Genomic DNA, 14,007 nt, shown 5'->3' with positions numbered 1-14,007 from the left:
AATAGTCAGAACTATAAATTCTGGAAAATCAATGTGGTGCAATGGTGAGTGTGCTGGATTAAGGAGAACCAGGTTAAAATCCTCACTCAGCCATGAAGTTCACTGGACTCGACACTATCTCTTCTCCTAGCCTAGCTTACATGGTTGTTGTGAGAATAAAATGGGAGGCTGATCCATAAATGGAGCCTTGAGCTCCTTGGAAGAAGCGGTAAAAATGTAATAAAGATATCCACACTTCCACACTCCGGTGTCAGCCTTCCCCAACCTGATTTCCTCTAGAGGTGCTCGACTACAACTTGCAGTGTTGCCCAGCCAGCATGGGGTAGCTGGGGGAATACTGGGAGTTGTAGTCTGACACATCAGCACGATGCCAGGGTGGGAAAGAGTGCTATAACTCACCATGACTGAGCCCCAGAACCTTAAAGAGAGAGTTGGTGTAAAGCGGCGAAACAGCAAAGCAACAGGGAGGCGCCGGATCCTCTGTGGATACAGTCAATCTTAAGGTAAAATGTATAAGAATGACAGAAAGACTATCAACAGAGTATTTTAAAAGAATATATTTTGAGCTAAATGTTTCGGCTTCTGCCCTCAAGGGCTCAGTAATACTCTATTGTTAGTCTTTCTTTCATATATATCTCAAGCAGCGCCTCCAGCAAAACCGGACAGGCTGCTCAACAAGATCAGCCTTGGACGGCCTTCTCTCTGTCCCATCAGCCAGGACAACTAGGCCGGTGAGGATGAGGGAGAGAGCCTTCTCTGTGGTGGCCCCCACTCTGTGGAACTCCCTCCCTAGGGAACTCCGCCATGCCCCCTCTTTAATGAGCTTCCACCACGCATTAAAAACGTGCTTGTTCAGGCAGGCATTTGGGGTGGGTTAGGGTATTTTTAGAAATACGATGTTTTAATGTTGAATTTTTTAAAAAAACTGTTGTATTATTGTACATAGCCCAGAGTGGCCGGGTGACCAGCCAGATGGGAGATTAAGAAATTTAATTAATTAATTAAGAGAGAGAGAGAGAGAGTGTGGCAGGGCTGGACTTTAAAAGAGGCCAAAAAAGAAAGAGAGACAAGAGTTTTTGCATACCACTGAGTAATCATAACCAGCCAGTGTCGGGTCCAGATTTGCGGGGGGGGGGGGGGCTTAAGGCAAGATGTCTTAGCGCACGTGGGCCCACCTCCCTGCTACTGTCACCTTTGCCCATGTGTTGCCCCTCCCATCATGCCCAAAGAGCACCACTGCGCAGAACGGCAACGCCAGGGAAGCAGAGGGCTGCTGCTCCAACTTCCTCTTGGCATCGCTCATACATGTGAAGAGGCCACCTGAACAGACAGCAAAGAGCACAGGGGAAGAGGAGGAGGTACAGGACCGAGGGGCTCTGTGGATCAGCAGCAGGGCCCCTCTTGGGGTGTGAGCCCTGGCGGGTGCCCTAGAATACTGACCCCTCACAACAGCACCACAACCAGCTCCCGCCCAGCCATTCCTATCTGGAGTTAGGGGATATGGGTTTCCAGGTCACAAGGCATCCAACTTCGAAACAGGCCTAGGCCCTGGCACTTGTCTTTCGATAAATGACGCCGCTGGCACTTCCTCCGGAGAAGGCAGCTGCTAGCTATTGTTGTTCCTCACTCCACACAATGTCCCTTGCAGGCAGCAGAGTGCAGTGCCTAAAAATACCACCACGGCTTATGCAAGCAGCCAAAGGGTCCAGCTTCCCGCTTTCTCTCTCCGCCACTTGCCCCCTGGGTCCTCCCCGAGACTGTTTCCTCATACGACACACACTGGAACAGACCCTGGAACAGACCGTTTGGCATTCCCAGCATCTACGTAATGCGAAACGCAACACTCACAAAGGCTAAACTGTCCCGCTCAAGGTGTTTTCATGCACAAATGAAGTAGCAAGAAGGATCAAACAGCTGTATAAGATGTGCAGGATAAACAACTGCCTAAGAAGAAAGGGTATTGCTTATTTCTAATGCATTTTGAACACGGCATGCATTTTTACAGCACAGTCCTAGCCGCTTTTACTCAGAAATTAGTGTGGCTGTGTTCAAAGGGGCTATTCCCCATACAATTCTGCAATCCAATACTTCCCACATACCTGGAAGTAAGCCCCATTGAATTCAGTGGGACTTATTTCTCAGTAGACATATATAGGGTTACGCTGTTAGACTGCAATCCTATGTACACATACCTGGGAGTACGCCCCACTGAACACAGTGGGACTTACTTTTGAGGAAACATGCCTAGAATTGCTCTCTGTGTTTATGCGTTTAGGATTTCAGCCTTACTGCACATTTACTCAGACATAAGCTCCACTGTGTTCAGTGAGGATATTCCAATGAAATCTGCGAAGCTACATACTTACCTTGGAATAATAAGACTGCAGCTTTGAAGTATGGGTTTGGGCAGGTTTTAGCGAGCAGATCCACTCACTTGTTTTAATTGTAAAGACTACATCCCTTGAGAAAGCATTTCTCAGTAAGTTTTGCAATAAAGGATATTATCTTCTCTTACACCGATGCCTGCACCCTTGATCCTCACTTGTGTAATTTGTGTGCACATGTGAATTCTGTTAATATGGGATAAAAAGCAGAAGAAATGTTTTGAAACTGAATGGCCAATGCAGGTTTTCAAGTTGACTTTACAGACTCAGGAAAAGCATTTTTGGAGCATTTCCACTTTGAGACAAGAAAAGTTCTTCTACTTTTAGCCAGGCTTCTTTGATGACTTGCAGTAGCTAGGGTAGTAGTGGCTAAGAATGTGATCCTGTGTGCAACAATTACTCAGAATTAAGTTCCATTCTGTTCAATGGGGCTTACTCTTAGGTAAGTGTGCACAGCATTGCATCCTAAGAATGCAAGCAAGGAAGTCACAAACTTAAATCTCACTTCAACCATGAACATGTTAGTGAACATCACAGGCAAGCCAACTATCTCTCAGCCCCACATCTGTAATATGGAGATAAAAATACTGTCCCACCTTACAGGGTCATTGTAACATATCTGAAACATTTTGACCACTCAAACAGCACATATCAGTGAGTATTATTATGTCTGTTCACAGGATCACAATGGAAAAAGCTGTTAAGGCAAGAGTATGTTCTCCCTCATTCACTTAGTCCAGATGTTGGTATACAACTCAGTGGGTTTGATCCAGGCTTAGCCATGCTTAGGGCAGCCCCACTGAAATCAATGGGGCTAAAGTTGATTAAGGGTGCAGTTCTATGCACATTTAGATAGAAAAAAAGTCCTATAACTCCCAGCATTCCCCAGCCAGAATGCTGGGAGTTGTAGGACTTTCTAAACCTGCATAGGATTGTGCCCTAACTAACTGTAGTCTCATTGATTTCAGTGGGTCTACTCTAAGCATGACTAAGTCTGGATCCAACCTTATGGCAATAACACACTTCCAAGGTCTGTTTACAGCAGTACATAAAGCACATTACAGTTTTATTACCCATTTATTTATTACATTTAAATGTACCTTCCTATACGTCCCACAGCTAAATTAAAAACTGGATTCTGTGCATTCAAAACTACATTAAACAGCAAGAAAGAGAACAAAAAGCAATTTTGCTGTGAAGTTTTCACACATGAGGACTAGAGCATTTTCACACATTATATTTTTAGATGAATACATACATAAGCTATTTAAAATGTACACCTAAAAAGGTAGGGTGTGAAGGTGACAAGCATCATACAGGTAGATCAAGGAGCTAGGTCTGGCTGACTCAGTGACAGAGCTGGGCTTGCCCTATGTAATGTATGAATGGGACCTTAATGGTGCCCATGATCACCTGTTGCAGGATTTGTTGCATGCCTGAATGCTAGCTATGCACAACAGACTTCACCAGGGCAGGGGCAAGGAAACCTGAATGTGTGGACTGATGGAAGCCAAAAGCCAATTTAAGTGGCAAACCTATGTATGTTTACTCACAATAAGCAGATGCCACATAATCCCATGTGCTGTACTCCCAAGTCAGCGTGCACAGGACCGCCACCATGCAGCATGATCCTATGCGAGTTGACTCAGAAAGTAAAACCCAGCCATAGGAACACAGGAAGCTGCCTTACACTGAGTCAGAACCCTGGGTCCATGTAGCCCAGAACTGTTGACACTGACTGGCAGCAATGGCTCTCCGGGGCTTCAGGCAGGAATTTTCCCAGCCCTACCTGGAGATGCCTGGGATCGAACCTGGGACGTTCTGCAAATAAAGCAGGTGCTCTGCCACAGATCTACGGCCTCTCCCATGCAGAGGATCTCAGCATCTGAAGCACTCGTATATGAGGTGCCTCCCAGAATTCCCAACGGGTCTGTCTGTCCCACAGGTGACACTTCCCCCACCAGCCCACCACCACCACCGCTTCCAGCTTGCTTGCTTGCTTGCTTTCTTTCTTTCTTTCTTTCTGAAATCTAGTATGTGGAACAAAACTGTGAGACGCACACCGAAACGCACCTTGCCGCTTCTATCCCCACCCACCCGCGGGCTCAGTATTTATTTATATGCGGCCTTATGGCTATTTTACTGAGACGTAAACTCCACGGTGCTCAACGAGGATATGCCCCTTAAACCTGCGGCGCCTCACGCTTACCTGGGAAGGGTAAGGCTGCAGCCTTCAGCCACCCTTTATCTACGGGTCCGGGCAGGGCTCCCTTGCCCTGGCGAGCAGCTCTCCCTCCCGCCCTCCCTGATCTATCTCCGCCCGTCCCCGTCGAGCGGCGCGCTCCCCCGCTGCGCTGCGCTGCGCTCCGCTCCCGAGCCCGCCCGAGCGGCGTCCCCGCGCGCTCGCAACCCGCCGGCGTGCCGCGCGAGTCGCGTGTCGCGCCGCCGGCACGTGCGGAGGCGCCCTCGGCCGCGCGCGCGCCGCCCCCCGGCTCACCTGCCGGCGGCGGCCGAGGCGTTGAAGAGGTAAGCGACGGGGATGGCGGAGAGGGACAAGAGGAAGACGCCGGTGGCCGCCGCGGCGCTCATCCCGGCGGCGGGCTGGCCCGCGTCCCCGCGGCGTCCGGCGCCCTGCCCAGCGCGCCCCGCCTCGCCTCCGCGCCGCGCCCCGGGCTGCGCCGCGCCGCGCCGCGCCGCGCCCGCCCTTCACGGCTCCCCCCTCGGGCGGCCCATCCGCGCCGCGCCCGCCCCGCCGAGCCCGCCCGAGCCCGAGCCCGAGCCCGAGCCCGCCCCGCCGACGACTGCTGCTCGGGCGAGCGCCAGCAGCGAGCGCCAGCAGCGCCCCCGGCTCGCCTCGGCTCGGCGTGACGCGCCGCCTCCCGCCGCGGTCCGGGCCTGCCGGGCTGGGCGAGGGACGTGACGGCGCGCCCGCGGCTCGCTCCGGCAGGCTGGCTTTGTTTCGAGGGGTTTCGCCTCGCGCGGGGGTGGGGGGCCGCCGGCTCCGGGCGGTGGCGTAGCCGGCCCTGCGGGGGGGGGCAGTACCGCCCCCGGGGTTCCCCCAGTGGCCCCACCCTCTCAAGACCGTAGGAACCAATGGAGGGTGGTGACTCCAGTTTCGGTGGGGCTATGGACCCACTCAGGGTTCCAGCCAGCACTCGGAAGGCGCTATTCAAGGTGCTGAACCTAGTTGGGGGATAGGGCTCAGCACCGTGGATAGCTCCTGTAGAGTGCTGGCTGGCTCTGACTGAAACCCAGAATGGACGCACAGCCCCACCGGAATCACAGCCACCACCTTCCACTGATACGAACATAAGAAGAGCCCTGCTGGACCAGACCCAGGGCCCATCGCGTCCAGCATTCTGTTCACACAGAGGCCAAGCAGCTGCCCACGGGAAACCCACAAGCAGGACAGGAGTGCAACAGCGCCCTTCCGCCCAGGTCCCCCAGCAACTGTGCACATAGGCACACTGCCTCTGAGACTGGAGGTAGCATATAGCCATGAGGACTAGTAGCCATTGAGAGCCTTTTGCTCCAGGAATTTGTCTAACCCCCCTTTAAAGCCATCCGAATTGGTGGCCATCACTATGTCTGGTGGGTGTGAATTCCATAGCTTAACTCTGGCCTGTGGGAAGAAGTCCTTCCCTTTATCTTTCCTGAATCTCCCTGCAATCAGCTCAATGGGATGACCCCATTGGGTTCTAGTAGTATGAGAGAGGGAGAAAAATCTCTCCCTATCCACTTTCTCCACACCATGCATAATTTTGTACACCGCTAGTAACCCCCCTCTCACCTTTTCTCTAAGCTAAACAATGCCAGCTATTGTAACCGTACCCACCCCTTTCCCATTTGGCCCCACCCACCTTTGAAATACGCCCTGCCCCCTGCTTTTCCAAAACTGAATTTGGCTGTCAGGCTGAAAGAAGTTTCCCACCCATGGCCTAACAGGTTTCCAGTGCAATCCTAGATGTGTCTACTCAGAAATAAGTCCTGTTGAGTTCAATGGTCCTTACTCCTGGGTAAGTGGTTCTATATTATAGTACAGCCTTCCCCAACCTGGTGCTCTCCAGATGTGTTGGACTACAACTCCCCAAATCCCCCAGCCAGCATGGCAGCTCCCATCACCTCCAACCTCTGGCCATGCTGGTTCTGGCTGATGGGAGTTGCAGTTGAACACATCCAGAGGGCACCAGGTGCAAGTCTGATACATAGCATACATCTGGGAGGATGGAGACAACTGCAATCACTCTAGAGCAATACGATGATGGAACCAGTGACCTAGGGAGGTGGTGGGCTCTCCCACACTGGAGACATTCAAGACGAGGCTGGACAGCCATCTGTCAGGGATGCTCTGACTTGGATTCCTGCATGGAGCAGGGCATTGGTTGGACTTGATGGTCTTGTAGGCCCCTTCTAACCCTACTATTCTATGATTCTATTCTTTTTGACTGATAAATTAGCGTGCATGACAAATTTCGAGATGAATCATCGCTCGTCACATGGAAAACCACCCATGCTTGTGTTTCTTCTCTCTTTGGCAGAAAGGAAACATGTGTGCTAATGTGTTCTAATGGGGCAGAATATTTAGCTGGGAAGAAAGGAATAGGTTCTCAAAACATTCAAGCATTCTGGCTACGTGCTTTTCTTGGCAGTCGTTTTGAGCCAAGGAGGAAAACCAACACTGACCGTACTCTCATCTTCAGGGCGAATAGGTCTATCAACCAGTAGTGCTGTGAAGGCAGGACTTTGGGGCTGGAGTCCAGGGCCCCAGTCAGCAGAATGGCCAGGAGGGCCTGCAGCAAGGCTGGCTCACAGCATTCTGAAGTAAGTGAAGTAATACACATTATTACCATCTTAATGCTAAAACCATTAAGCCCAGCATCTAAAATTACCTAATGGCAGTACCGCTACCACAACTTCTACACAAAAATAGAACCTCCGTGTTCAGAGGCAGTATGCTTAGGGATGTGCAATGCTAGGACCTCCATTCCATATAAGCCTGATGGGATTCTGCCATGTTTCCATTCTGGTAAGTGGCAGTGGACCGTAGCAGATCTTTTTTCCAATTCCAGAAACGTTTTGCACATGTTTTTTTCAGGTCCTGCCATTTGTGCAAATGGCAATTTCTACAAATTGGATTGGGGGGGGGTCATGAAATCTGTGCAAATGGGGTTGCAATTTTTAATTTAAAAAAAATGGTGATCTTGCGCAAGTGCACACGGTCTCAAGTCTGCCTGACTACTATGTAGTCCCACAGAGGCATATTCCCCTTCTTGTAAATATCCTTGTTCAGTTTCATCCTCTCCACACACTATTTCCTTTAGCCCAGCAGAGGCATATTTTGTACTTGGAAAAGAACTTGTCAATTTCATCCTCCACTTCAACTTCCAAGGGAAGCCCCCCCTCCCTTCCCTGGGCCAAAGTGGAGGATGAAACTGAGAAATTTGTTGGCAAGTACTGAATAGAACTCTGCTGGGCTAAAGGAAGTTGTGTGTGGAGGGGATGAAACTGATATTTGCAAGAGGGGAACATGCCTCTACAGGGCTACAGAACAGACAGGCAGACTTCCAGTCATGTGCACTTGCGTAAGATCGCCAATAGAAAAATATTTTTTAAAACCAACAACCCCATCTGTGCACATTTCAAGACCCCCCCCCAATTAAATTTGCACAGATTGCTGCCATTAAAAAACCTGAATCCACGTATTGGATCGACTCACTACAGATCGAGTCAACTTCAGCAGGGGGAAAGAGAACGAAATCTGCCAAGGTTTTTCAAACCAGAAAAATTTTTGAAAAATTTTTTCAAACCAGAAAAATCTGTTGAGTTTTCACCCCCCAAATGGAATTCTTATACATCCCTACCCTCAGTACCAATTGGAAGTGGTCAATTTTGAAGGGCAGGCACTCGTCATGACATTCCCCATAACTGCACCCCCAAGAAAAGGCCAAAAATGCACGCAGCTATATTGATCCATATTAAAAAAAAACAGTTCTAATAGTTTTCATCTACACCAGGAGTTCATCTTTTGTAAAGCTAGTTGGCCTTAATTGTCCACTGAAGACCAAGCCACCCAAAACACTTTACAACAAGAAACAATATATTATTGCTGGGAAAATCGACTTCCCCCCAGCTACTGTGAGGATTGTAGCTAAGCACAGACGGAAGAGAGAATTTTGAGGGGGGGGGGATGTCCTGGTTCCTGCTAATAAAAAAAAGTGCCATAATGTGTCCCTGCAAGCTCTGGCCTGCTAGACTACTGCAGGTTCATGGAGGGAAAACACAGGTCTATTATTGACTAAATGTCCTCCATGTGGACCTCCTGGAAGCATCACTTTGGCCACGGTGGGAAACAGGATGGTAGACTAGACAGATCCTTGGCCTGGTCCAACAGGGTTTTTTAAAAATAGGCCTTACTGCAACTGAGCTTTCCCTCTATCAGTGGGATGGGGTCACAGCAACACCTTTCCTCGAAGCCAGAGGTGTCGAAATTTGGGCCCATGGTCAAATTTGGCCTGTCTGGGCTCCTAATCCAGCCTTCTAGCCCCCCCTTCCCCCCCCCACTGCCCATCTTTTGGTGGTTTCCTGGGTTTTGTGCAGTTTTTTCTCCATTCTAAAAGGTTGAGAAGTGCCTCTCCTAAGACTTCATTACTGGCAATTAGAGCTATAGGATAAAATATGCTGGTATTTTGGCCCTGCCCGCTTTTGCATTTGGCCCTGCCCACCACTGGAATGCAGGCTCCGAAAGCTTCTCTAAAATTGATTTGCCCCTCAGGCTGTAAGTGATTCAACACCCCTTCTCTATGCCTAGCGTAATACAGAACAATTTCTTGCACAGAGTGAGACTCACAGAAAAATGTTTTTAAATAAAAAATATTTTTATTTTCTAATACCCCTAGAGTTTTGTCTAGGGAAAACATCACTGTGGCTCAACAGCACACCACGTTCGCATTTTCAGTTAGAAAACATTTAGAATTGGCAGTTGCCCACCAATAGCTAATAATGCTGTTGCCTTTTATAGCATTTTGTAATAAGAAAAAAATTGTATGCATTTCCCAAGCTTTTAAAAGTTGCTAATTAGAGTTAGACACAGACATCTATAGATCTGGATAGATCTGGAAAGGATAAATTGTATCAGTGTCCATGAGTATTTTTTAAATGCTGGAACTTACATCAAATTTCCTGCAGATGGCAAAATTGTTCATTATGTTGCTCAGAGCAAGTGGATTAGAATTAAATTTAGATGCAACTCAAAATTATGACTGGCAGGTTTCCTACTTTTGCAGATGGCTTTTTAAAATAACATATTGTGTGCTTGATTAAATTGGGTTCCTGCTCTATGCAGCAAATAAGGTGTTGTGAGGATGTGGTGGGCGCCTCCTGAATCGAATTTAATCACATTTGGGTCCTATCCTTTGGCCAAGGTGCTCAGAGTGACATTCTCATTTTATCTTCAAAACAACCCTATGAGATAGGCAAGGCAGAAAGGTGCTGGCTGTCCCAAGATCAGCCAATGAACTTCACAGCTGAGTGGAATTTGAATCCGGGTCTTCCCCGTCGAAGCTCAGCACTCTCACCACTACACCAGCCTTCCTGTGTTTGTTTGTTTGTTTGTTTATTTATTTATTAAATTTATTAATCGCCCATCTGACTGGTCACCCAGCCACTCTGGGCGATGTACAACCCACCATAAAACAATTTAAAACAATAAAATTTTACCATAAACATTTTTTTTTAAATACCCTAACCCACCCCAAATGCCTGCCTGAATAACCACGTTTTTAATGCACGACGGAAGCTCATTAAAGAGGGGGCATGACGGAGTTCCTTAGGGAGGGAGTTCCACAGAGTGGGGGCCACCACAGAAAAGGCCCTCTCCCTCGTCCCCACCAGTCTAGCTGTCCTGGCTGATGGGACAGAGAGAAGGCCATCCGAGGCTGATCTTGTTAAGCGGCCTGTCTGGTGTTGCTGGAGGCGCTCCTTAAGATAGGCTGGGCCGGAACCATATAGGGTTTTAAAGGTCAAAACCAACACCTTGAATTTGGCCCGGAAAACAACTGGTAACCAGTGCAACTCCTTCAGCACTGGAGTGATGTGATCTCGCCGGTGGCTGCCTTTAATCAGGCGAGCTGCCGCGTTCTGTACCAGCTGCAGCTTCCAAACCGTCTTCAAGGGTAACCCCACGTAGAGCGCATCACAGTAGTCTAAACAAGAGGAGACCAGGGCATGTACTACCGATGGGAGCAGATGGTCGGGAAGGAAGGGGCGCAGCCGCCGTATCAGATGGAGTTGATACAGCGCTGTCCGGCTCACAGCTGACACCTGAGCCTCCATGGACAGCTGGGAGTCCAAAATGACCCCCAGGCTGCGGACCTGGTCTTTCAAGGGTAGCCGTACCCCATTCAACACCAGGTCAACATCCCCCAGCCTCCTCTTGTCTCCCACCAAAAGTACCTCGGTCTTGTCAGGGTTGAGCTTCAGCTTATTCCTCCCCATCCAGCCACTCACCGTCTCCAGACATTTGGACAGGGATTCTACGGCCAACCTTGGTGAAGATTTGAATGAGAGGTAGAGCTGCGTGTCATCCGCATATTGATGACACTGCACCCCAAACCTCCTGATGATAGCCCCCAGCGGCTTCACATAGATGTTAAATAGCATCGGGGAGAGGATGGAACCCTGTGGCACCCCACAAGTAAGTGGCCACGGGTCCGAAACCTCCTCTCCCAGTGCTACCCTCTGGTACCTGCCGGAGAGGAAGGACCAGAACCACCGCAATACAGTGTCTCCAATGCCCAACCCCTCCAGGCGGTCCAGGAGGATACCGTGGTCAACGGTATCAAAAGCCGCTGAGAGGTCGAGGAGAACAAGGAAGGAGCATTCACCCCTATCCAGAGCCCTCCTCATATCATCCACCAAGGCGACCAAGGCCGTTTCTGTCCCATGCCCAGGCCTGAAGCCCGACTGAAATGGGTCTAGATAATCAGTTTCTTCCAAGTGTGCCTTCAACTGCACCGCCACCACCCGCTCAATCACCTTGCCCAAAAATGGCAGATTTGAGACTGGGCGAAAGTTGTTCAGAACTTGAGGATCCAAGGAGGGCTTCTTTAAGAGCGGTCTTATCACTGCCTCCTTGAGGGCTGATGGCATCACTCCCTCCTCAAGGGAGGCGTTCACCACCGCCCTGATCCCCTCACCCAGTCTCTCTCTGCAGCTCATAATGAGCCAAGATGGGCAAGGATCAAGTAAGCAGGTGGTCGGCCTTACAGATGAAAGCACCTTGTCCACTTCATCAGGAGGAAGAAGCTGGAACCGATCCCACAAAACCGGTTTGCCACAGGCCGCCTCTTGCTCGCTAACTGTATCCACAGTGTGCAGAGTAACACACCTAATCTGATCAATTTTATCTGCAAAGTGCCTTGCCAAAGCCTCACAGGAGGACTTAGAATGCTCCAGTGGTTCTGGAGCCACAGGACCGACCAGGCTCCGGACCACTTGGAACAGCCTCCTGGGGCAGCACTCTGCAGACGCGATGGAGGCAGCATAATATTCCTTTTTTGCTGCCTTCACCGCCACGTGATAGGCTGAAGATACAGCTCTAGCCCGTGTCTGATCGTCTTTGGAGCGAGACTTCCGCCACCGGCGCTCTAGCCGTCTCACCTCCTGTTTCAGAGCTCATAACTGCGGATTGAACCATGGTGCAGTCCGAGCCCTGTTCAGGGGGAGAGGGCGTTTCGGAGCCACCCGATCTAATGCCCCAGTGATTGCGGCATTCCAGCCACCCACCAGGGTCTCAACCGAGTGGCCGTTGGCATGCCCCAGAGAATCCCCAAGCGCGTTCAGGAATCCATTTGGATCCATAAGACGCCTGGGGCGGACCATTTTAATGGGTCCTCCACTCCTGCGGAGGGGTTGTGGAACCGAGAAGTCCAACGTCACCAGATAGTGATCTGACCATGACAAGGGGGTGGTGTATATACCCCCGACTTCCAGATCACTCCCCGCTTCTCCAGAAACAAACACAAGGTCTAGTGCATGACCGGCTACATGGGTGGGCCCAGTTAGAATATGGTGCAGCTCCCAGGAGGCCATGGTCTCCATGAAGTCCCGAGGTGCTCCTGTGAGGATGGCCTCTGAATGTACGTTGAAGTCCCCCAACACCAGTAAGTTAGGGGACTGTACACGCACATCAGAGACCACCTCAAGCACCTCGGTCAGGGAGTCAGTCGTGCAGCAGGGTGGACGGTACACGAGCAGAATCCCCAGACTGCCCTTCGGGCCCAACCTCCAGTACATGCACTCAGCAACCTTGGTCTCCCGGAGAGGGGGTGTTGGGCTGCAAGTCCCGTTAGCCATGCTGACTGGAAATGATGGGAGATGCACTCCAGTGCATTAGGAGGGCACTAGAAGGATACGCTACATTGATTACATATTGAGCTGAAAGCAGTTTTAACACTGGTCCATTTATGACAGGGAAAAGAGGAAACCTATTTTCACGTCCAGGGGTCAAATTGCTCCCCCAGACCAAACTGGTGGGCTGGACGATATTGCAGGGGTGGAGCCCTGCCTCAGCCCTGACCCCTCCCATATCATCCTCACACATCACCTACATATTTTACTTTGTGCCTCTCCTTGCAAAGAGAAACCGACTCAGACAGTGCTGGCGAGAGCTGGCTCCTGCAAGCGCCAGCCAAGTTGAGCACCTCTTTCCCACCCCACTCGTGTCCCGATTGGGCACAAGTGGCGCAGGAAAGGTCTGGCGGGGGAATCCCCAGAGATTGGAGATAACATGGGGATTCCTCTCTCCAGGTCAGGGGAAGGGGTTTGGGGAGAGGAAGTGGCCCACAGAAGATGCTCAGCCCTCCGTGTCCCAGATTGGGTAAGGTCACGGGCTGGAGGCTGGCCTCCCCTTGTTTATGAGATCAGCTGGAAATCTCATTCCCAGAAAGTAAATTGGGGGTGCAATTTAAGAACAGCAAATTTTGAGTAAGTAATGTCCCTTTAGAAAACAGCACCAAACCAACCTCTGGCCTCTACATCACTGGCTCTCCTAGTGGCAGGGAAGATAGTGTTTCCAAAATAGCACCTAGCATGTGCATTGTACACTTTCTTTCTAGAGGAGATGCTCTGCAGCATCTTGAAGCACAGGAAAATCCAGGGGAAAATATCTTCCTCCCCAGTAGCAAATTCTTATATTTGCTTGTCAAGGAGACGGTGCTGTGCACATTCTTACAGGTGCTCTGTTCTTTGTTCTTATCTCTCCCTGCTGAAACCAGGTTGCAAGGCTCAGACGAAGCCCGGATTTTCAGTATGTATTCCTGATACACTGGTGGCAGAGGGATACATCATGTGCAGAACAGTCTTATGCATTTGTTTAGTGCATTTCTATATCCCTCCTGCCTTACCTTGGTCATGTAACTCAAGATGGCGTTCATGGGATTCCCAGGTGGCCTCCCATTCCGCCACTGACCAGATCCAGACCTACTTAGCACCAGCAAGGCAGATGGGCCACATCATTTGCTTTCTGACCATGCTCTGGGACCAGTAGTAATGGATCTTACTCCTGGGGTGGCCACTTACACATCACCCCAAAAAAGGAAACACATTGCTCAAAAAAGAGAACAAA

At 50.2% G+C, this 14,007-nt stretch overlaps 1 protein-coding gene across 1 annotated transcript in view; it reads right to left on the bottom strand.

The window, feature by feature from the left end:
* TM6SF1 (transmembrane 6 superfamily member 1) overlaps positions 1 to 5,036 on the bottom strand; it is a 33,851-nt gene extending 28,815 nt beyond the window's left edge. Inside the window, exon 1 of the mRNA XM_084817222.1 lies at positions 4,882 to 5,036. Within this exon, the coding sequence (XP_084673348.1) occupies positions 4,882 to 4,973 (92 nt within the window). The 5' untranslated portion in view covers positions 4,974 to 5,036. The remainder of the gene's footprint in view (positions 1 to 4,881) is intronic.
* Positions 5,037 to 14,007: the final 8,971 nt, after the last annotated feature.

The sequence above is a fragment of the Heloderma suspectum genome, chromosome 11 (assembly GCF_057233095.1).
Source record: "Heloderma suspectum isolate Gila_16-S chromosome 11, 16-S_ref, whole genome shotgun sequence".
Taxonomy (NCBI): domain Eukaryota; kingdom Metazoa; phylum Chordata; class Lepidosauria; order Squamata; family Helodermatidae; genus Heloderma; species Heloderma suspectum.
This window is presented reverse-complemented; position numbering and strand designations above follow the sequence as displayed.